We start from the raw sequence: 24,844 nt of genomic DNA, 5'->3' as shown, positions 1-24,844 counted from the left end.
ATCACAGGACTCCCTGAGTCAACGACTAAGAGCAGGTCGTTTAGCACTCTCAGCAGTGCAGTTTCTGTGCTGTGGGCTGTTCTGAAGCCAGACTGGAATTTTTCATAGATGTTGTTATTGGTGAGAAAGCCTTTCAGTTGGATGTAGACTTCTCGCTCGAGGAGTTTAGACAGGAAGGGTAGTTTAGAAATTGGTCTGTAGTTTGAGAGAATGGAGGGGTCGAGGTTGGGTTTCTTTAGTAGTGGCTGCACCACGGCGAACTTGAAGGCAGCCGGGACACAACCAGTGGAGAGGATGGAATTAAACAACAGTAGAAGGAAGGGGGCAACTGTGTTGAAAACTGTAGCATCCTTAAGTAGACGGGGGGGTAGACAGTCAGAGGGGCAGTTAGAAGGCTGCAGGTGTCTGACTGCATCGGAGAGGGAGGATAGGGTAATGGGCTCAAACTGCTCGAAGACAGCCGGCTGGGGAAGGGGGGGAGGCGGGGGGAGGGGGCTGGCAGAGGTATCAGAGGGCCTGAGAGCTGCGATCTTGTCAATGAAGAATATTTGAAAGCTTTCACAGAGGGCAGGTGAGGGCACAACAGGGGATTGATTACGGGGATTTATGAGAGAACGCCCCAAAATCATACAATTCTTTATCTTCTATTTTTTTCTTAATGGGGCCATTATTTACACTATGAACATCAAATTGTCTTGAAGAAGATTTTTTACTAGTGTTTGATACCATAGCGTTGTCCTGAAAATAATTTCTGAGGTAGTAAATCAAGAGAGAAGATTTCTCATTTCCTCATTCCCTGTTTTCATTCCTTGTAATTTTCAATAGAATGCAGGTGACTTTCTGTTTTGCCTCACTGCTCAGACCTGGAGTTTGCCGCCTGAGGGTTGTTAACAAAATATAATGCATCCAGCAAACTGCCGTTGATAGTCCAGGGTGAGTTCAGGTCAGCCTGTCAATGATTAATGGACTTAGTCGTGCAGTTTGAAGAAGGAACACGCCATGCAGCAGGTACGTTGTCTTTTACATGCTTAAACTAGCTTCCATTCTTTAATACAGTATCACTTCAGAGTTGTGGTTATACTCCGAAAAAGACCATTCAGATAATAATCACTAGATAATCATTTTATTAAAGAGTATAGAGTATTCATTGGACTTTGTGTCACAGAGAATGGCTCCAATGATAAAAGAGAAGTCTGTTAAAATCAAAACACTGTTAAATTTAGAAAGGAACAGTCTTTGCTACGTCAGAAAGAAAAATATTATTATAACTAACATTGTATTTGCACCATACACAGATAGTATTACATAGGAACTCTTTACTCTCTCTATTTACATGTTTACAGCCAGTGTTTTCGCAGGTGTGGGTGCAGGTGTACACCTGTAATAACTGTAGTAACCTACAGTAATATATCACTGTAACCCAGAAGGCAGCAAAGATTTCTTTCATGTGTTGTAACACTGATGAAAATTAAATTGAAATCCACACATAAAAGACAAAACTTGGATGAACAGGAATGACTTGTTTTGTTTCTGATTTCAAAAGATATTTTAGAATATAATGCATTTCTGCTCTCATTTAACTTTCAGAACTCTGAGATGCTTCTCCAGAAGAAAGGACCATTCCTCCAGTCTCCACTCAGACTCCTGAGTGTTTTGGTTTTCCATCTTTTCCTGACAGATTTCTGTAGAGGTAAGTGACACACTCAATGATAAGTCATGTGACTGGAAATAGGAAGTATATAGGAAGTATATAGGAAGTATGTATTCGTATAGTGCGAGAATGTATTTTAATGCTAATGCCTCTTGCTAGTGTAACCTTAAATAACAAAGAAACGCTATCTTTCCATCCATATTATGCTTAGCTGTAAGTTAATAAAGTTTTGTTTCTACTGTTTTCAATGGATCAAACTGATGCAGAAGAAAGGGCTTAAATCTCCGCTTAGCATGCTAATGGTGAGATAGCACATTACGCAGTATGCTGCACTAAAAGTACATTAACATGAACCCAATTAGCTGATATGCTATATTGCATGTAAGTATCTCATATCAAATGATTATGGGCATTACGCTAAGCAACATGAATGTCATCCCGGAATTACATAGTAATGCAACATAAGAAGTGAATAAAGCTAAATCTCTGCTTAGCATGCTGATCACGAATAACATAATTTGCACATTACATGCAGACCACTACAATGTCTGCAACTCCATAAAACACTTACTTTTCATGAGGTACCACACCATCCAGCACATACACATTGAACATTGATATTCACTGGAAACTATTCAAATATTATTGGAAAATCGAACCTTGTAGCCACTTTAAAACTCCTAAAGATAGGTAGGCTAAATAGACTTCAGATGAGATGAGTCAGGCCTGTAAATCCAGAGTAAATTGTTACTGACCAGGTGTAGGCCTATCACACAATGGGGCGGAGCTCCCCTAAAGGCGTCCGATCGGAAACAGTGCAATGCCGCAACACATCCTACGAAAATAATTATATTTTGAAAAATGACTTCAAAAATCTTCAAAATCGAGGACGCACACCTTGGTGTGCCATGCACAAGCCACATACGAAATCTGAGGTCAGTCTGACAGTTATCAAGATATGCCCTAGACACACACACACACACAGACACTTCTTGCTTTATAGATAGATGGGTGATGATATTAGCCACCATAGTAGCTATTTATTTCAGTGAGAGCAAATTTTTTAACTTGACCTCACTGTACAAAATGACCTGTTGTGACATCTGGGATAATCACAACCTCCTGAAACTGAGCCATGCTGCTCCAAAGGGAATCTGGAGTGTACCTGAGCTGAGTGGGGATCCAGAGCAGGGAGATGATGTCATCATGCTAAGGACCAGAGACAGGAAGAAGAGCAGAGCAGAGAGACACAGGGTTAGGCTGGCATAAACAGGCAACTATAGCTAATATATAAAAAGAAGCTTGAAACACAGGCTGACTGAAAAGGAACAATATTCAAGCAAGGTTCATGTGACAGAATTTTGCAACCCTACCTGTAAGACTCCTTCAAAGATTTGCTCTGAGAATATTCAAAGTTGGAAACGTTCCACGGGAATTAGTGGGAATTTATGGGATCATATCGGAATAAACTGGAAATTTACAAAATTGAAGGTTAACCCTTAACAGGGAACTTACATTTAGTCGGGAAATATATTTTAGCACAATCTTGACTAAAACAACCAGATTTCATGCAAATACACTTGAATATCAGCTATTCCTCAATCACATGCATACACCTGCTTACTGCAGGGCTGCTGAGGCCACGCCCCCTACTGAGGCCACACACCCCACTGAGGCCACACCTCCTACTGAGGCCACACCCCCCACTGAGGCCACACACCCCACTGAGGCCACACCTCCTACTGAGGCCACACCCCCCACTGAGGCCACACACCCCACTGAGGCCACACCTCCTACTGAGGCCACACCTCCTACTGAGGCCACACACCCCACTGAGGCCACACACCCCACTGAGGCCACACCCCCTACTGAGGCCACACACCCCACTGAGGCCACACCTCCTACTGAGGCCACACCCCCCACTGAGGCCACACACCCCACTGAGGCCACACCTCCTACTGAGGCCACACCTCCTACATGCACCGCATTCCTACATCACGTTAGATAAGATAAGACTTTTTTTATCCTTCAGTGGGGAAATTTAGTTGTTGCAGCAGCCCAAGCTATAGGAACACATAGAAGACAGAATAAAGAATATAAAAATAAGACATACATACATTCTATACACATTATATATACAGACTTACTTTTGGGGGGCAGGGCATTTTAATGAATTTTTGAATGGGGGGCTTGGGGGGCGAGTAATATTTAACACAACATTGATGTTTTTGCTGTTCAAAAAATAATTAAAACTTGATAAAGTTCTATCTACAAATACATCTGTTGAAGTATTTACAAAATTCCCCGGCTTAACTTCCCATGGAAAGTTTCTGGAAATTTACCGATACTCAGCCTCAGCTTTTTAAATAGATTACCAACATGGACTGACTAACTATTTCCTACTACAGGAAGGAGTTAACTGATCTGTTTATTTCCAGGTCAGTCAGAGTTAATTGGTCCATCTCAGCCAATAGTGGCAAACGTTGGTGATGACATCATTTTGCCATGTTACCTGGAGCCTCGGGTGGATGTTTCTGCCATGATGCTGGAGTGGACGAGATCTGACCTGAAATCTTTCATCCATGTTCGGCGTGGTGGTCAGGACCTCGAACATGCTCAACATCCATCTTACCATGGAAGAACTTCAGTGTCTACTGATGAAGTGAAGAAGGGAAATATTTCACTGAAAATCTCTAAAGTGAAACCTTCTGATGCGGGGAGATACACATGCTTCATTTCAAAACTGAATAAAGTGTCTTTCGCTGAGCTTGTTGTTGGTAAGTAGACACATGAAGTCTCTCCATGATGCTGTTTAGTGTCGTCTGACTGGGAAAATTCAAATGAATGCTCCCTATATTGGTACATGAGTAGATGTCATATTACACAGAGAAGGCAAAGGAAGTAACTATTAATTTAAATTTTTTCAAATTCATTTCAGTGTTGCCGGTCAGTATTTTGCTCACATGCAATCTGTGATATGGTATTGGTTAAAAACGTTAGTTGTTGTCCACTTAGAGGGACCAACATAAGTCGTTTATTACCATTAACCCTTATGAAAAGATAGACACAGCAACATTTTTATTGTTTTAAAATGGAATGAAAGTGTTGTTGCTCTGAGCAAGAAAGTACAAGTGATACATACCTGGGACCTCTCACAAAAACATGCATTGATCCTGGTCGCTATAGAGCCTCCCTCTGGTCGGTCGGGGCGCCTGACGGGGGGGAGAGGAACCGGTGGGAATAACGTGATCCTCCCACGCGCTACGTCCCACTGGGGAATCTCCCCCTGTCAGGTGTCAAGAAGCGGTCCGCAATTCCACATGTATCGGAGGAAGCATGTGCTCAGTTCAGGGCCCTCCCCAGACCGACAGAGACGAGGTAGCGCCCAGGATCAAGATAGATAGGACAAACTGGGTGATAAAATGGGTTACAAAAATCGTGGGATAAAAATATATTTTAAAAAATGTTCTGTTTTGTACAGGTGCTGTTTCTTCGCCTGTCATTAATTTAGCAGGGATTGATAGAGGCAAAGAGGGAGTGGTTCTCCAGTGTGAGTCTTCTGGCTGGTATCCAGAGCCTGAGGTGTTGTGGCTGGACGGTGAGGGAAAGCTCCTCTCTGCTGGACCTACAGAGACAGTCAGAGGTCCTGATGACCTCTATACTGTCAGCAGCAGAGTGACTGTGGAGAAGAGACACAGCAACAGCTTCACCTGTAGAGTCCACCAGAAGGACACCAACCACACCACAGAGACACACATCACTGTTCCAGGTAGAATACATATATTTGTTGTGATGTGTTTACTGTTTTGTCTGGTTGAGTATTTTAGAAATGTCATGTTTTTCTTTGTTTTATCATTTCAGATGATTTCTTTAAGGTCCAGTCCAGTTCTTCTACCACAACTGGTTTAGCTGTTGGTCTGGCTGTTTCCTGCATCCTGGTTATCGTGCTGCTTGTGATTTTTGTATTGAAACTGGGTAAGTCACAAATTCATTTCAGTCAAGTTATTCTCGCTGGTGTTGTAGGGGGTATGAATGATGAACTTTAGATGGATAAGGAGGTAGAAAGAGTAAATTAGTGGTTTACTAAAACTCCAGCTGCTCTAGTGTGTGCAGTGTTGTGTGTTGGAAAAAAAAAGAACATAAAAAAGACATAAGGAAGAATAAAGGAAAGGAACATTTAGAAATGAATTCATCATATACATTTATGTCCTATGTAATAATAATAATGTGTTTAATTGAATAGTTATATTTATCAGCTCTATCAACTTTCATTTAGTTAATCATACATTAATCATACATTATTCATTACTAATTCATGTAGGTTATATATTTATTTATAGATTTTAACTGGGTCTCCTTACTGTTCTCTTTACTATGAAACAGCGTCCCCAAAATCTAAATATATGACATCACTATATTTTTATTGAGGACTGAGCTTACTAACATCATTGTGATGTTCCTTGTTCCTGTGGAAGTGGTTTTACTGGTTTTACTGGCCTCATACATCATTGAGACTTGAGATAATATCAAACACGTTTGATATGGTCCAAACCAAGATGAGGAAAAGACTGATATGAAACAGAGCAGATTACTACCTTAAACTAACCATGGAGATGATGGAGCGCTGTGACTCCAGTAAAACTCCTAGATTTACTAAAGACTTTCACTTTTTAGTCTGGGACGGGGCTGCATCTCTGGTCCTCCGCTAATACTCCGCTCTTCAACTCAGGAATATTACCTGCCACTTTACTCCAAACTGCCTCGCTGAAATTAAATCCCTCGGACTCCTGCGTCATCCTCGATATGTGCACAGAGCAGCCCGACTCAACTTTGTTTATTCCAACCATGCCACGCCCACAATACTGTCTGACCGGTGCTGCGCCCACAGCTACGACGTCATCACAACAAATCACACGTGCACTTGCAACCTTTTTTTTTTCCTCCTCCGTGCACCTGAGAGCTCCTCTGCATCCTTTGATAACTCTGTAACCTTCATGTTACAAAATGCACGTTCACTCAACAATAAAGCACTGCTCATCCTGGATTTTATATTGTTTTGATATATTTTTTAAAGTTTATATTTTGAGAAATATATATGTTGAATTGAAAAAAATAGATTTTATTATTAAACAAATTAAGATTTATTACCACATAAACAAACGCAAAATTACCGAAAATTGGTACCGGGGAATCGGTACCGTATCGGTTCAAATGTGAAAGGTACCCATCCCTAATCTCCTGGTATCATCCCTAGGTAGGACTTCTATTTTCTCCGCGAGCCGTTGCTGAACAGCGTAAAACACTTCCGCCCCCTTTCAAAATAAAACACAATACACAGTTCATGCAGCCTAAAACTACTTCACATCAACATTATGTTATGACTGAGGCACCAGATCAGCAATCAATCAATCAATCAATCAAAGGGTCTCAGAGGATCATTGACACGGACTAAAAGAGACTGATTGTTGAAGTGGAACATCATACAATAATTTATGACATAACATATTGTTTTTATAAGGATAGATGGTCAGATCAACAGATCTTTCACGTCAGAGAATTAAAGTAAGCTGTTGTTGTTGTTTACTTAATACACACAGTTTATCCATAGACTGTATAAATAGAGTTTAGAGTTTATCACGGGATCTCACGGTCTCCCGTATGGTCAGGATTATCGCGTTGGCTCGCTCTGCTGACGTGCTGCTGCTGTAACGCGCCCGGTGGAAATCCCCAGTAAGGCTCAGGTCATTATACATCCTCTACATCAGCGATTCCCAACCGGGGGGCGCTAAAGATCCATGGGGGGTCGCGAAGCCCTCTTGATTTTAAGGGGTGTAATGAATCTAATGTGTTTAAATTGATGTGAGTCAGCATTTAATTCATTAGTGCGACAAAAACAACTAAATAAGGGCATCATTAAATGTTTATTCATTTATTTAAATAAAAAATCATTATAGAGAAGTTTAAAAATGGACAATATCGCAAGAATAAGGGCGTGCGTAACATCTAGAGCTGCAATCGATTATTAAATTAATCGTCAACGATTTTGATCATTGAATAATTGGTTTGAGCAGCAAGTCCAAATTCTCTGATTTCAGCTTCTTCAATGTGAATATTTCGGGTTTCTTTGTTCCTTTATGACAATAAACTGAATATATCTTTGGTTTGTGGACAAGAAAGAGATTTGACGACGTCATCTTGTGGTTTGGTAAACACTGAAGTTTACAATGGTAAAAATGTGGGTCCCTCAGGAAAAAGGTTGGGAACCACTGCTCTACATGGCCAGTTTGAGCTCCGACCCTCAGGCAGGAGATTTAGAGTGCCAATGGCCAAATCCAACAAAATAAAAAAACTCATTCATACTTCAAGCCATCACTCAACTTAATTTGAATTTTAAAAAGTCAACAGTTAGAGTACATAAAATCTATACTTCTGTAATGATGGTCCTGCCTTCAGTTGTGCGTCATGGTTTATTGTGTACTTGTCCCCTTCCAGTGTTGTCTTTGAATATATGTGATTGTGTTTTTTATGTCTTTTTGTTTCTGTGTATTTTGTTTTTCACCTGCCTGCAGAACAAATTCCCTCAAGGGACAATAAAGTTGAAGTTGAAGTCCTTGCAAATATGATGTACAATTGTGGGAGATTTTATTCAACCTTTTTTTTTTTACTTTCTTCATGGCCAAAATAATTTTTGTTTGTTTGTTGTACACAATTCCTAGCTCAGAAATGTTTTAACATCACTAAGCTATAAATTGAGGGTAATTCCCTCCAGATCTGCAGAACTTTGTACTTATGAGAAGTGTGCAGAAATGGGTCAAAATGTCCTCTAAACACTCGACGATTCAAAGTTTCTAAAATGCAAATAAATGCCTTAACCTGTTTAACTCTACTGCTTTGTTTTTAACACAGAGACCAAGAGAAGCTGGTTGGATACAACTGATGGAGGACGAGATCAGTTTGTTACTGAAGAAGAAATGAAGACTTTGAAGGGAAAAGAGGGAAAGAAGAGCAAACATGTAAGGAAATAAATGTTTCTCTCAGTCAAAAAACAACAGCAGCAGGAACATATTTACATCAATAAACAGTCTGTGTCTGTAAAGTATTAAGAAAAGACAAAAACAGCTGCTGTGAACTTAATGTATCTAATCTATGATCTGTAATCACTTCAGTTATTCTGGGTTGTTTTGGGGCCGGAGATTCCCACAATCAGATTTTGGTGCCAAAGCATTTTATTGTCTTCATTGTTTAAAACAGCATCATCACCTTTAAAAGAGTTGCTGTTGTCACGTGTTTGCAGCATTTTCTAAGCAGCAGTAGTCACGTGTCAGGAGAACCGGTTGTGAAATGTTCGTATTAAATCTATTTTTAGTTAAAAATAGATATTTGATGTTGTCTGTGGTTGTCAAAATGAAATAAAGACTCTTTATGAAACAACTGATGCTGTCAGAAGGAAAATGTCTGCTGTGCTCTAGTGGTTTTAATGAAACAGGGAACTCATTCAGTCTGGATGGATGTGAAGTTAATATCAAGTTTGACCTCACTGAGAGTAATCTGATTACAGAGTTGTTTTACTGGACAACTAATTCTCTAACAGAAATATCTCCTCACTCCAGAAGTTGGAGGAGGAGCAGCAGAGGAGAGAAGACGCTGAGAACAGAGTTCAGGTCCTGGAGGAGGAGCTGCAGACTAAGAACAGGGAGGTTTGTATTTGTGAAAGATTTCTTTCTCTCGAGCATCATAATTCTCTGATCATCTGATCAGTTCTGTCTCAAATCTGTCTCTTCCAAGAGTAAAATATTTTTAAAGAGAAGCGTTACAAAGTACTTTTTATCATGTTGATTCTGATTTACATGAGTGTCTCTGTCTCTGACATGTGTTGATATTTAATACTTTATAGTTGTTTATTTTATTGTTGAGGATTAACTGTATGAAATAAAGTACGGGGCCAACATTATTGTGTAAATTAAATTACAAAAGAACAAACCGTTAAACACATTTAACATCTACAGTAAAAGTGAAGACAGCGGAATGTTTACAAAGAGGCTAAAAGCTCGTCTCTCATCAAGTCTTGTCCATGTCTCTGTTCACTTCCAGTTGGAGAGAAATCAAACTGAAACAAACAGAAAGCTCCTGGAGGAGAAAAAGAGAAAGGAGAAAACTCTGAGAGACGTGGAGACCCTGAAGACTGAGCTGGAGAACAAGACAGAACAGGTTCATGTGATCAATATTCACTTTGTTGATTTAAATGACTCTCATGTCTCCTCAGCTCTTTGTCCACACTGATTTGTTTATTTGTCCTCAGTCCATCCTTAAATGTCTCACAGCTGAACTTTAAATATCAAAGACATTAAAAGTCTATTGTTCTGTTCTTCCCTCTCAGCTCCAGGAGGAGAAGAGCTTGAAGACAAACCTACAGAACAAGAACACACAGGTTCATCTTTTGACCTACTCGTCAGATTTCCCTTTGAAATTCTCCTGAGTAATAAGTGATGTGTAGATGTTCTTGATGAATCCAAAGTCTCTTCCTCTCCCTCCAACCTCTCAGCTGGAGAAGCAGTTTGAAGAGGAGAAGAACAGGAGGATGAAGTTAGAGAAGGAAGTGGAGAGCTTGAAGACACAGGTTCATCTGTTTACCTTCTAGTCACATTTCTCTTTTTAAGTTTCCTCACATTTTAAAGCAGATGATGTTAAAAGCAGTAATACAAACCAGAAACCAGAATGACATGTTGTGTTTAAGATCAGAACCAAAGTCCCTCACTGCTGTTTATTGGTAGATAATCCCAGACAAAAAAAAGAAATCATATTTGTTCCTAATTCCTGTACAGAGGTAGCCTGGGTATACGGGCAACTACGGCCGTTTCTTAGCCCTGTTTTAGGATCCAATCACAGAACGGAAGCTTGTAGTTTTGTAGTTTTCTTACAGATCCAACATGGCTGCAGCAGACGCAAAACTCTCTTTAGCTGTAGGCGGCGTTTTAAATAGTTTAGAGCGAAAGTTGATTTTAAAAGAAGAACAACGTTTGACTTTACACTCCTGTTTCACCACCAAAAAGGATGATTTAGCCTTGCTTCCGACAGGATTTGGCCAAAGCCTAATCTACCAACCAGCCCCGCTACTGCTCGCTGCTGTAACCATGGTGATCTGGCTACGAGCCGGGGGACAGCGGAGCCCCCAGAGACCCCCAGCAGCTCGTCTATTGCCCATAAAATCAGTGGATGTGTGGCTGAATGACATGACGGGGAATAAGGCGTAAAAATAAATAATCTTGCAGAAAGAGAAAACTGGAGAAGCAAAGCAGCAGCAACACTCTCTCACAGACACACACACACACACACACACACACACACACACACACACACACAGTGTCGTGGCAGTTTTGACCACTGCACTAAGTTAATGGGTGAGCTGGCCAAACACAAAGCACTCAATACTCTGTTCAGCAAGTTTTATTAGCACATTCGTGTTCCATACACTGCACAATCCCGAATGGCTCTTTTACAGTACAACAAAGTCCCGTACACCGCTCGACTTATGACTGTTGTATTTCCCAACATTGATTCTTCAGCAAGACTCAATGTGGCCCTTTCTTCCTGCCTTAAACATCACATCAGGACAGAGCCCACTGGTCAACACGTTCCCCTCAGTCATGGTGTTAGAATTGTTAAGTTCACCGAGTCAGTTCCCACAATGCCTTGTGTCTTGAATACCAAGTAGGTCGCCGCCTACTTCCCACCATGTGGGAACTGTCCCACCATGCAGGAAACACCAAATTTCCTTCACAACAGACACACCAACACTACCGGTAGACACACTGATTTGTTTATTTGTCCTCAGTCCATCCTTAAAAGTGTCACAGCTGAACCTTAAATATCAAAGACATTAAACGTCTGTTCTTCCATTCTTCCCTCTCAGCTGGAGAAACAGCTCCAGGAGGAGTATCAAGATTTTTTGATGCAATGTGTGTGTGTTGTTGTTTTTTTACACAATAACAAAAATACTCTGAATTGATCAGTATAAAGTTAGTACATTCATTTTCATACTATGTATTGACATTTACAACAGCCTGCACATCTTTATGAATTTTCCAGAATCAGTGTAGAAATGCAAGTTTTAGGATAGTTAAGGATAATGAATGAATTAATGTCTTTATCTCTCTCTCCTCTCTCCCAGCTGCAGCAAAGTTCCTGGTTCTGGGTGAGTGTCCACAGTACAATCCTGCTTGAATCACTGTTTCTGTATTGATGAAGCCCAATGTCACAAATCACACATTTCCGTTAACGGGCTTAATGCGTAACACTCCAAGCTTCCCTAATATATAAAATAACCAACCCTTTCTTCAAGAAATTCTATTTATATTCAACCAACATGCAACAACAAATACATTTTTAAGAAAAAGCTCAATTTTATCGTAACGGAATGAGGAAGTTTTGTCAGTTAACATATTTCGCAAGTTTCAAATATGTTGATACTGAACATTTTTGTCAATGCATTTAATTTATCTTCGACTAAAATATCCACAAGTTGCAACGAAAGCACGGTTAAATCTTTTTTATTGTTATATGTTGGATCTCTCAGTGTTATGATTATGTTTAGAATGGTTCAATAATTCAGTGATTGAATGATTTGGGAAACAACTCATCTTAACCAAATAGTTTTTTGTTGTCTAAAGGTTAGTACTGCGGGCTGTACCTCAAAATACATTGGACATGGTCAGGGTTTCTTTGTCTGAGCTTCTTGACACAGTCTGAAGCCCTGATTAGAGATAACGAGTACCGTGAAGGTGGTTATTAATTTTCAATTGTTAAGCCAAGCTTTCTTCTGCAAGGTCTGTGCACGTTCTCATAAAATGGGCAGTTTGGACTGTCATTTAACTTTACTACCAGACAGATTGATCATGTTACGCCCACTTGTTTAGTTCATATTTTTATTTACCATTCCATGCGCTCTCAGAGTCTACTGTTTATTTGTAACGTGACAGCTGCCCATTCTACAGCTTTAACATTTTAAACTTGACGCAGCAGATTTAAACACAAGAAGTGCATTTAGTGTACCAACACTATCCCATAATGAAGACATTTAAAACAAAAATATTGTCTGAATAGCAACAGACCTTTTCTAATCAGTATTCTATGAGCTGTGATACAAGAGTAAAACAGACTTCAGCATAAAAGGATCAAGCATAAAATATAATCCAAAAGTTGACATTATGGTTTGAAGAATCATTAGGGTCATTTTACAGTCATTGTACTGGAAGTCATGTGACACATGCACTCTCCCCCCCCCCCCTCTCTCTCACACACACTGACAAACAAACTTACCACTTGACTGCTACTGTGTGGAGTGTAGACCTCCTGATTCTGGTTATTTTGGTTAAAAAAAGGATCCAACAGTAGACCCCTGTCATTCCATCCAAGAGGGAAAACTGGGGATTCATTTTTAAGGTCTAGTCAAAATCTCATGTTTTGTAATGTAATTGTATGTATTGTATTTGTAATTCTATCCTGGTTGTTTTCTATTTATCCTCTGTTTATTTTCTAGATTGAATTGATTAGTTATTTCTTCCGTGCCTTCTGGATGAGCCTTTATTTTACTACAGTGTCAAGCTTTAAACTTAACTTAACTTAAGCTTCACGAAAACTGCCTTTTTTAAATGATGTTATGTACAAAAATATAATAACAAATCATGTTTCAAAAGGCTTGCATCTTCACTAAATAGCCTGTTTATTAGCCCCTCTACAAGCCATTCATACAATGGAGGAGTGTTGAAAACTATGTGTGTAAATTAGTCATTAACTGCAGGGGGCAGTGCTGAGTATGGACTCAAACATTCACACACCCTAAAGTCCCCTCTTGGTTTACCAATGGGTGCTAGACATGATTTTAGCATGATTTAAAGCAGCTGTTCTCAACCTTGGGGTCCTTGAGATGATTTCTGGGGGTCGCCAAATAATTTTGGAAGTCAGCTCTGTCTCCACTGTGTTAAAGTGTTCATGTGTTAATGTGTTTTAGTCTTTTTGGTCACTTAATGTCTTTTTTGGTCATTTTGTGGGGTTTTTTAGTCATTTTGTGTCTTTTTTGGTCAAATGTGTCTTTTTTTTGGTCATTTTGTGATCAATTTGTGTATTTTTTGTTCATTTTGTTTCCTTTTTTTAAGTCATTTTGTGTCTTTTTTGAGTCATTTTGTGTCTTTTTGGTAATTTTTTTTTTCTTAATGGGTATTTTTTTTCCTTTTTTTGTAATTTTGTGTCTTTTTTAAGCCATTTTGTGTCTTTTTTTGGTAATTTTTTTTCTTTTTTGGGTTATTTTGTTTCTTTTTTTTTGTCAATTTGTGTCTTTTTTGGTCATTTTGTGTCTTTTCTGGTCATTTTGTGTCTTTTTGGGTCATTTTGTTTCTTTTTTGGGTGATCTGAACTGTGCGTGTGAGATTGTGTTCAGTGAGCGGGGGTCGCGGACAACATGCATGTTAAATTGGGGGTCGCGACTCAAAAAGGTTGAGAACTACTGATTTAAAGCATGACCAACAGAGGACGTGCAAAATGTCCCCTTTTGGCTATGAGGTCCTCTAATGGTGAATGTGTTACGACACCCAAGTCCACTGTTTGATAGGTAGATAAGTACACACACACACACACACACAAACAGCAGATATAATGTGTAGTTAATTAGTCTTGAATTACTAATCTGTGTGTGTTTTCTCTGTCTGAGCAGGGGGCAAACAAATCATGAGAGAAAGTCCAGCAGGATGACAGCAGATCAACCAGTCAGAGTCACACCAGTCTGCAATCTAATGCTTTAAACATTGTACATCAGAGAGAGAAGGACTCACAACTCCCTGCTCTCCTTGTGCTGTATTCAACAAAAATGTGTTTTATTATAATATTTGTTATTTTGTATTCTTTGTAATTACATTTTACATTAATTGTCTTTCTATCTTTGTATAGTGAGTTTTTCTTTGCAAAAGCAGACTTGCAAACTTTTGTTAAATAAAATTACACTTTAAAAAAGAAAATAAAGATACATTTTCTCTTCAAATGAACAACTCTGTCAGTGTGTCCGGAAGGTGAGATATGGAAGACAGTTGTGGACGACCTGGTCTCACAGGAATCCGTGAAATATCCACAGATTCGCTTAACTCAAAATCCGTGGAATAGCCACAGAATCACTCAAATTTCCGTGAAACTGACACGGATTTGGCTACAATGCAAGTTAATGACAGTCATATCCCGTGGCTATTCCAACATACAAAGTGATTATGTACATTCACTGAGTGAATATTTAGAAAATAAAACATATATTTCTCGCTAGAAATGTGATCAAAATCCATTTTTATGCAGAAACTAAGTCAAAATATTGATTTTTTCACTAAAAATGAGAGAACTGTCCGCCATTTTTTTTGTTCTGACCGCCAGAACCTTAAAAGTCACATGACTTGGAACAAACCAATAGGAACAAATATCCATGGAATAGCCACGGGGATTCCTGTGAGACCAGGTTCGAAAATAAATAATAGGCTCCTTTGAATAAAAAGGTCTTTGATAAGGAGGAGGGAGAAACTGAACCACCACTGCAGAGCAGCTGACTTAAAAAACTAACTCGGAGCAATTTTTCCTTGGCTGCACGCTGCACCATTCCACCAAGCGTCACGGAAATCAGGTCAGATATTTTTTTGTCTCTCACAAAACTTACATCAAACTGTTAAACTAGTATAGGCAGCGCTGGTCAAATATGAATCCAGATTCTGTTGCTGTGTTGTTTAATTCTCACCTCAAATGTTTTCACACATGCATTTTAGCAAAATGTAATTGAATAAAGTGTGTTTTCCAGCTGCAATGTTGCTTCAAAATGGACCAAGCAACATCCCAACTCACATGTGTCACTCAGCATGACGGCCGACTGGTGGCGCTTCATCGCTCTGATTGGTTTTAGGGTCTATTCAGAGCCTTTTCTCATTGATAATGGCCAATGGAAATCAAAAATGTATTGAAAAAAAAGAAATGAATCAATTGTGAGGTTCCAAATTAATATATAGGCCACATTAGTGAATCCGTCTGGTGATGCCAGGCTAATCATTTAATTATTTAAGAAGGGGAACACAAACAAGAAGCATCCACAGCAAACTAAACAAAGTCAACACAGCGTAGACAATATAGAAAGAAAAGGAGGACACATTCAGTGAAACAGTGTTTATCTAGAAAATGTACACATATTTGGAGTTGCTTTTAAAAAGTAAAAAAAAAATTCACATTTTGTCTCACAAAAAGTGTCAAGCTAGTAATAAGTTACCACCACTTGTACTCACTCAGTCAAATAAAAACCTTTTCTGCATCCATTTGTAATAAATCAAGCATTTTAAACTCTAAAGAGTGATGCACTGAAATGATCCATCATTTGCCTTTAGTTTATTAGAATCCTGCAATTCTAAATAACCTGATCACCAGATTTACATTATAGTTCCTATTAAGACCCAGACAAACTGTTAGTGGGCGCCCAGGAATTATGAGATTGCTTTGTTTAAGATATGTAAGTACTATTTTGTTGTTTTTGATTAATGTTTTACCCAAGTTGGAGAAATAACAGCACCTATCTGAGCTACAGGTTAGTCAGGCCTGAAGCAGGTGCAGCTAATGTTAGCTTACATTAGCTATGTCAAGTCAACCGATGTCTAAAATTTCGGTCAACAGATGTATTCTGATCTGCAAAATATAAATACTAGTGGTGGGACAACGACGCTTCGTGATACATTTGCTTTATTTTTTGACCCCACTAGATGGCGCTCTTGACTTAAAATAATCTTCAGCAATGGTAATTGAGTGTGTTTTCATATTTTGGGCTCTGTAAATAAAGCAAATGCTTCATGAAGCTTCGTTGTCCTGACACTAGTAAATACTTGCTGAACCAATTTGATGTAATTTTTCAGGGTTGTGGTGCTAATCTTGATTATCACATGTTGTGAATGCAACATGATCTCACATAAATCCGTGAAATAGCCACGGATTCGCTCAAATTTCCGTGAAACTGACACGGATTTCGCTACAATGCAAGTTAATGACATAGTCATATCCCGTGGCTATTCCAACATACAAAGTGATTATGTACATTCACTGAGTGAATATTTAGAAAATAAAACATATATTTCTCGCTACAAATGTGATCAAAATCCATTTTTATGCAGAAACTAAGTCAAAATATTGATTTTTTCACTAAAAATGAGAGAACTGTCCGCCATTTTTTTTGTTCTGACCGCCAGAACCTTAAAAGTCACGTGACTTGGAACAAACCAATAGGAACAAATATCCATGGAATAGCCACGGGGATTCCTGTGAGACCAGGTTCGCAAATAAATAATAGGCTCCTTTCAGTAAAAAGGTCTTTGATAAGGAGGAGGGAGAAACTGAACCACCACTGCAGAGCAGCTGACTTAAAAAACTAACTCAGGGAGCAGTTTTTCCTTGGCTGCACGCTGCACCATTCCACCAAGCTTCACGGAAATCAGGTCAGATATTTTTCTGTCTCTCGAAACTTACATCAAACTGTTAAACTAGTATAGGCAGCGCTGGTCGAATATGATTCCAGATTCTGTTACTGGGCTGTTTAATTCTCACCTCAAATGTTTTCAGACATGCATTTTAGCAAAATGTAATTTAATAAAGTGTGTTTTCCAGCTGCAATGTCGCTTCAAAATGGACCAAGCAACATCCCAACTCATATGTGTCACTCATGCTCTGATTGGTTTTAGGGTCTATTCAGAGCCTTTTCTCATTGATAATGCCCAATGGAAATCAAAAATTAATTAAAAAAAAAAAGAACGTGACTTGGAACAAACCAATAGCCACGGGATATGACTGTCATTAACTTGCATTGTAGTGAAATCTGTGTCAGTTTCACGGAAATTTGAGTGATTCCGTGGCTATTCCACGGATTTTGAGTTAGGCGCAATCCGCGGCTATTTCGCGGATTTCTGTGAGACCAGGTTGTGTGAATGTATTGGGGCCCACTGCCTAGTTTCTGCACATTTAACTCACTTTTCTTGCACCCTGTGTTGTGTTTTCTCTGTTTGCAGCATGTTGAGCTCCCATGGCTGCCATATTCATCCATTTATTTTATATTTCCTCTGACAAATCTACCCAAAGTCTTGTTCCTTCTTTCTCTGTATTTTAGTAAACTGATTATGTAATGGCTCCAGCAGGTTCTCTAGAGACAGTATCTGTCTCTCACTGTCCATCTTAGTCTCGTTCAGTTGATCTTTTAATAGCTGATTCTGCCGGTTAGCGTCTCTCTCCCTCTCCACCTCCTCCAGGAGCTCTTTGAGTCGCCCACTCTGGTTCTCCAGTTCAGTCTTCACCTCCATCAGTGTGGTGACCACGTCCTCTCAGTCCTCCTCTTTTTTCAGTGAATCCGTGGTTTTCTTCTCAGTCTCTGAAAATCCACCAATAGACACAGAACTGTTTGTGAACTATAAACTAAATTTAGTAGAACAGATCTAAATCTACATGCAGAAACACAAATTAGTTTTCACTTTAGTTCACACTGCAAGTCAGGTCAACAGTAACTAGCTGTTCACTCGTACCATAAAGATGCTTCTTGGTCTTTGTGTTTTACTTTTTAACACACTGCATGCATCACATTATGACACTCCACTATGGTTGCAATTGTAAACCAATAGTTTAGGTTGGGAATTCAAACAAAATCACTTGAAAGATCATGATTTGGGTGAAAATAAAAACATTTGTTAAGTAAATTGAGCCTTCACGGATTAAGAACTCAACGTTATTAGTCAACATTGACTTTTGGTGTCATACAGGACATGAAGAAAATGGAAAAAAATGGACACAAAATGACTGAAAAAACACATTTACTTAAAAAAAGACACAAAATGACCAAAAACATACACAAAATTACTAAAAAAGACACACAATTATTAGAAAAAAATTCACAAAATTACAAAAAAAGACACACAAAATTACAAAAAAAAGACACAAAATTATTTTTAAAAAGAAACAAAATTATTAGAAAAAATACACAAAATTACTAAAAAAGACACAAAATTATTTAAAAAAGACACAAAATTATTAGAAAAACACACAAAATTACAAAAAAGACACAAAATGACCAAAAAATTGACACAAAATGACTGAAAAAACACATTTACTTAAAAAAAGACACAAAATGACCAAAAACATACACAAAATTACTAAAAAAGACACAAAATTATTAGAAAAAAATACACAAAATTAATTAAAAAAAGACACACAAAATTACTAAAAAAAGACACAAAATTATTTAAACAAGACACAAAATTACAAAAAAAGACACAAAATTACTAAAAAAAAGACACAAAATTATTAGAAAAAGACACAAAATTACAAAAAAGACACAAAATTATTTAAAAAAGACACAAAATTACAAAAAAAAGACACAAAATTACAAAAAAAGACACAAAATTTCCAAAAAAAGACACAAAATTATTTAAAAAAGACACATAATTCCCCAAAATTCCCCTGCCCTAGAGGGTGCCTTGTGTGCTGGTATAAGATGCTAAGGCTCATGACAAAGCATCTGTATTTTCATTATAGAAAACCTGGGGAGTTTCCCAAGTAAAAGTTAAAGAACTGAGACTTACGTTTCATTATGTATCTGACCACAACAGCTAGAAAAAAACTGATAGCCAAGTCAGATAGGACATGAGTGGAGCTCAGGGGGGCAACCAAATCAGCTGAAATGACAACAACAAAAAACTATTACTGGGACGATTTGGTCCAAAAATAAAAATATTGCGTGTCTGTATCTGTTACAGAAAAGAATCTATACGCAATTCAGGTATGAACATAAATGAGATGACTAATTAAACAGGTTTAACCTCCTGAGACCCAAGCTTTTGTTTGGTATGTATTGTTAGTTTCTCATAGATATTTGATATTTTGGATTTGTAGGACATACAGTAAGTACAAAAACTAAGCAATGTCTTTGAACAGGAAGTAGTTTTTGAAAAAAACCCAAATCGGTTAATTTTACTGTATAACATAATTAATTCACCAGTGTATAAAACTTTTATTTCCTTACATTTACTCCCTCTCTTTGGAAGAACGATAGTAAAAGTCTATTCGTTCTCAAATGAGTACTTCCTGATTAGCAGAGTCGTAGCTTGTTGCTAATGCTAAAAAATAGTCAAACTTGCACAGAATATCAAACTACAAACATAATTAAGCACAAATAAACAAGTTTTAACCATAAATGTGATCAGATTTTGTACCTGGTCCACTTTTGTCTAGAGATAAGCTGTTGATTGACTTTAGCAAGGTGCTGCCATCTGGTTTTTACACTAATTGATGTATTGTGCTTTTTCTAGAGTGTGTACTACTGAGGACAACATGTTATAGTTAAGCAGAATTAAGTATAAGGTCCATAAAACCTAAAATGAAATGTCCACATATGAGGACGCAGGGTCACAGGAGGTTAAGACAGAAAGTTTCAACAATATAACTGCTGATATGACAGTAAAAACCAAAATAATGAGTGTGTTGGTTATTTACCTCCACATGTGTTTATAAGGAGAAGGATGAGAACTCTGTCGAGGGGCATCGACCCACTGACGGCTGTGAGTCCAACAAACTGTTTGTCCTTTACATTCAGCTTTGTGGTATTCTGAAATATAAGACTAAATTAAAAATTCATGCTGTGATTTGGTGATTTGATGGTACACACTCACTTGTGAATCTAATGTGTCAGCCATCCATCTGAATGCTCTACTCTTAATGTTCTCAACCTTTTTGAGTCGCGACCCCCAATTTAACATGCATGTTGTCCACGACCCCCGCTCACTGAACACAATCTCACACGCACAGTTCAGATCACCCAAAGAAACAAAATGACCAAAAAAAGGAAACAAAATGACCAAAAAAGACTCAAAATGACCACAAAATGACCAAAAAAGACACAAAATGATCAAAAAAAGACACAAAATGACCAAAAAAGACTCAAAATGACCACAAAAAGAAACAAAATGACCAAAAAAAGGAAACAAAATGACCAAAAAAGACTCAAAATGACCACAAAATGACCAAAAAAGACACAAAATGACCAAAAAAAGACACAAAATGACCAAAAAAGGAAACAAAATGACCAAAAAAGACTCAAAATGACCACAAAATGACCAAAAAAGACACAAAATGACCAAAAAAGACAAAAAATGACCAAAAAAAGACACAAAATGACCAAAAAAGGAAACAAAATGACCAAAAAAGACTCAAAATGACCAAAAAAGACACAAAATGACCAAAAAAGACAAAAAATGACCAAAAAAAAGACACAAAATGACCAAAAAAAGACACAAAATGACCCAAATTTATAACTGAGAAATATTTTTACGGACACTTTTGTGACCAGTGGGATTAAATGTGTTAAGTTTGAGTCATTTCTTATTTACTGTCTTTTCTGTGGGAGTGTTAGACAGATGGGAGAAGATAATAACAGAGAATATAGTGACGATGGCCAGCAGGGGGCAGACTAAGTCAAACACAAAGCTACATGTTACATTTACTCTATTTATATGACTTTTCTCCATTTAGAATTAGAAACATTCATATTGAAAATATTAATTTACATGTTCAGGTCTGTCACACACACACACACACACACACACACACACACACACACACACACACACACACACACATTCTTGTACTTCTATCTTTGTGAGGACCCTCATTGTAACAGTGAATTCCCTTGCAAGGTTATAATAGTTTGGGATTTTTCATTAGTTTTAGTTTTAATTTTGTTGTGAATTTTTGTTTTCAAATTCAGTTAATTTTAGAGTTTTCAGAGTGAGTTTGCTAGTTTTAGTTTAGTATTTTTTTTTTAATGCTTTAGTTTTAGTTTAGTTTTTATTAGTTGTAGTTTTTTGTAATGGGGTATTTGTTGTGTGGGAGATTAAAAGAGGTCACAGTAAATTTTGCCTTTATTTCCTTTGTCTGATCCATCTTCATTATGTATGAAAAAAGTTGACAAAGATGAAAACGAAGGACATTTTCACTATAATTTTAGTGAGTTTTGTAACCACACAATACAGTTTCAGTTAATTATCATCATCATGTAACCTTTAACCCTTAAAACAAAGTCTGAAATCTAAAAAAAAGCCTTTAAAGAAGTGAGGACCGGCCGAAATGTCCTCACTTTGCAAAAATGTCCTCACTCTGTTGGTTAAAAACGTGTTCTGGTCCTCACTATGTAGGAAGAACAAGAACACACACACACACACACACACACACACACACCTTTTTACATTGTGCTTGTTCCTCTGTCAGGTTCTCCTCTTCCTTTCGTATCATACTGAGGACATTTTCCCATCTTTTCATCTGTGACAGTTGAAACAGTGAATTTTCCTCTTTATGGTCCATTTTCTCATTTTTTATGTCAAAGTCTAAAAAAACACAGGACACAAGAGCAGAACAGTGTTTTAAAAACCAAACTACACTGTAAAAACACTGTCAAATTACATCAGAAATAGGTCGTAAAATTAAACATTGTACATCACCGTAGTAGATACTTTTAATTTCTGTAAATCAAAGAATAGCATAAAACTTTAAATTCTACTGTCATAAACTGTAGAAAACACACAGTTGTGCTGTAAAAATAAACAATTTTCATGTAAAATGAATGGAGAAATACCATGATGACACAATTATCCTGAAATATTGGGATTATTCAGTTTACATTTACATACGCTCACTGTATTTTTTTACGGTGATGTTCTGGCAACCACAGCTGCCGGTATTTTACCGTAAAACAGATTTTTTTTTACAGTGTATAAACGAAAAGAATAAATCAACAGCAGCAGTGGCTGACAATAACACCAGACTTTGTATTCAGAAGTATTTTAAGTATTTTATGTGATTTATGTGACTTACATTTCCATGTGGGGAAGACGATGACAGCTGCAGCAGCATACAGTAATTTATACATGATGATGATGATGATACCGTAGAACTGATGAGAGACAATCAGCTGCAATCATAAAAGACAAAACAATGCTGCACTTAATAAACATATTAACATCAGACATAACCACTGTAAACATGATGTAATCACACAGTAAACCACATGCTGCAGCAGACGTAAAACCTGACTTTTCTCTGTGTGGTTTGTAGTTTTAAGTCTACAAAAACATTGTGGGCACAACCGGATTTTTTAAAGAAAAACAAATCTTTAACTTGCTTTAGTCAGAGCCTCCACAACATTAGAGAGGTGGATGTTTCAAAACATACCAGCTAATGTAGGAATACCTTTACATGAATATTGTAGAACTTAGAATAGAAGATAGAAAAGTAGATTTTTTAAAAGCTGACATACCTGCTTTCTGTGTGCATTAGAGTCTCGGCGGGCTCAGAGCAGCACACTGTGAGCTGCCGGGTCAAAGTCCTCAAATAAAACAAGATAAGAAAGAAAATAATCCGGCTCACCTGTAATCAGGTGAATGTTCCCTGGGTACTTGTTGCTCTTATATATATATATATATATATATATATATATATATATATATATATTATTAGATCTCTGACACAAAACAAGGTAAAATTCGCCAACGTTAGTTTTAGCATTTCAAATTTGAATTATTATTAAAACTATCAAATTTATCATTAAAACCACTGCCACAACCAAAAAAACGTGTGCAACATTCTCCTAGAGCAGGGATGGGCAACATGAGGCCCGGGGGCCACATACGGCCCTCACTCTCACCTGAAGTGGCCCTCAGTACAGCTACATGCATTTGCGCATGAAATCTTAAAAGTGCAGTGTAAAAATGCACAAAATTACTTCTTGCTATTAATGTTGGTCTGCTGTTCTTGCACTGAAAAAAAAATTACAGTAAGTGTTTTTTTTTTTTTTTTTAAATTTGCATCAAGTCAAGTCAAGTATAGTTTATTTGTCCCACCTTGGGCAATTTGTTTGCAGTCTAGGTGTATAAAATACATAAAAAACAATACATTCCAACACACATACATACAACAGATCACAGCCTCATTATATATATATATATATATATTAAGATAAAACAAACAAAACAATAGTGCAACAGAAGGCAATTCCAGGTGAAGTGTCAACCACATAAGTCCCTTTTGTATTCATATTTATACTGTTAAACATGCATTTGAGCATGAAATATGTTAAGTTACTGCACTGTAAACGTATTTAAAATTGCAGTTTCATCATATCTGGTTAAGTGTACGCTCCTATATGTGGCCCTGTGGTAGTGTCCATGAAAAATTGTGGCCCCCTGCAGCATTTAAGTTGCCCATCCCTGACGTAGACCCAGGTGCAGCATGCAGCGTCTGTTTTGTTTTGGGGGGGGGGGGGAATGCAAAAGGCCTATTAAAGATGATATTCTAAAAAACAAATAATGCTTGTACCTGTTCAATAGAGCTGGTTGTAACCAGGCTCATAAATTGTGAATATTTATTAAAATTTCACCATAACAATAATCAGAATGAATGCTTTTAACTTTCTTGGCAATGCCATCATCATCTGGAGAACTAGTTAGGAGTCATAGCTGCAAATATAGAAATGTCTTTGAATAACTGCTGACAACTGATTTTCTTCTGTTTTTTAACCAACAACTGCTGCCAGGAGAGGTTTTTTTGGACATCAGGTAAGATCAGTCCTCAATAAAAATATAGTGATGTCATATATTTACGGCCACAAGCGGGATTTTGGGGGCGCTGTTTCTTAGTAAAGAGAACAGTAAGGAGACCCAGTTAAAATGTATAAATAAATATATAGCCTACATAAATAATGAATAAATAATCAATGATGAATGTATGATTAACTAAATGAAAGTTGATAGAGCTAATGAATTTAAATTTTTCAATTAAATGAAGTACAATTAAATAGGACATAAATGTAGATCATGAATTCATTTCTAAATGTTCCTTTCCTTTATTCTTCCTTATATCTATTTTTACTGTAAAATAGTCAACTTTTCATGTGATAAAAACAGAAACCCTTTATCAGCTCTATGAGGGGCATTTTATGGCGTCTATTCTTCTTTTTATTGTTTTAGTTTTTTTTCAACACAAACCACTGCACACACTAGAGCAGCTGGAGCCAAAAGCTGCTTCTCCTCCATTTGTAAGTTTTTACTAAGAACATGATGGGAAAAAAATGCTAAAAGAATCTAGTTGTAGTCTTACAAATGGTGACCC

The 24,844-nt window shown here is 37.5% G+C and overlaps 1 protein-coding gene across 1 annotated transcript; it reads left to right on the top strand.

The window, feature by feature from the left end:
* Positions 1–988: 988 nt before the first annotated feature.
* Positions 989–14,667, top strand: LOC131989137 (butyrophilin subfamily 3 member A2-like). The gene is made up of 12 exons (XM_059354334.1): positions 989–1,008; positions 1,588–1,690; positions 4,090–4,428; positions 5,133–5,420; positions 5,513–5,626; positions 8,558–8,664; positions 9,262–9,348; positions 9,743–9,859; positions 10,029–10,079; positions 10,194–10,268; positions 11,820–11,843; positions 14,358–14,667. Exons 1-12 carry the CDS (start codon positions 1,000–1,002, stop codon positions 14,373–14,375), a joined length of 1,332 nt encoding a protein of 443 aa, XP_059210317.1. The 5' UTR covers positions 989–999; the 3' UTR covers positions 14,376–14,667.
* Positions 14,668–24,844: the final 10,177 nt, after the last annotated feature.

Source organism: Centropristis striata, chromosome 17, assembly GCF_030273125.1.
Source record: "Centropristis striata isolate RG_2023a ecotype Rhode Island chromosome 17, C.striata_1.0, whole genome shotgun sequence".
In the NCBI taxonomy this organism is placed as follows: Eukaryota; Metazoa; Chordata; class Actinopteri; order Perciformes; family Serranidae; genus Centropristis; species Centropristis striata.
Note: the sequence above shows the minus strand (reverse complement) of the source record. Positions and strands in the feature narration are given on the sequence as shown.

Bases quoted from the DNA above. Each gene is read 5' to 3' on its own strand.
- LOC131989137 (XM_059354334.1), top strand. The intron at 4,429-5,132 runs GTAAGTAGACAC...TGTTTTGTACAG, and splicing joins TTTCGCTGAGCTTGTTGTTG to GTGCTGTTTCTTCGCCTGTC. The intron at 8,665-9,261 runs GTAAGGAAATAA...TCCTCACTCCAG, and splicing joins AGGGAAAGAAGAGCAAACAT to AAGTTGGAGGAGGAGCAGCA.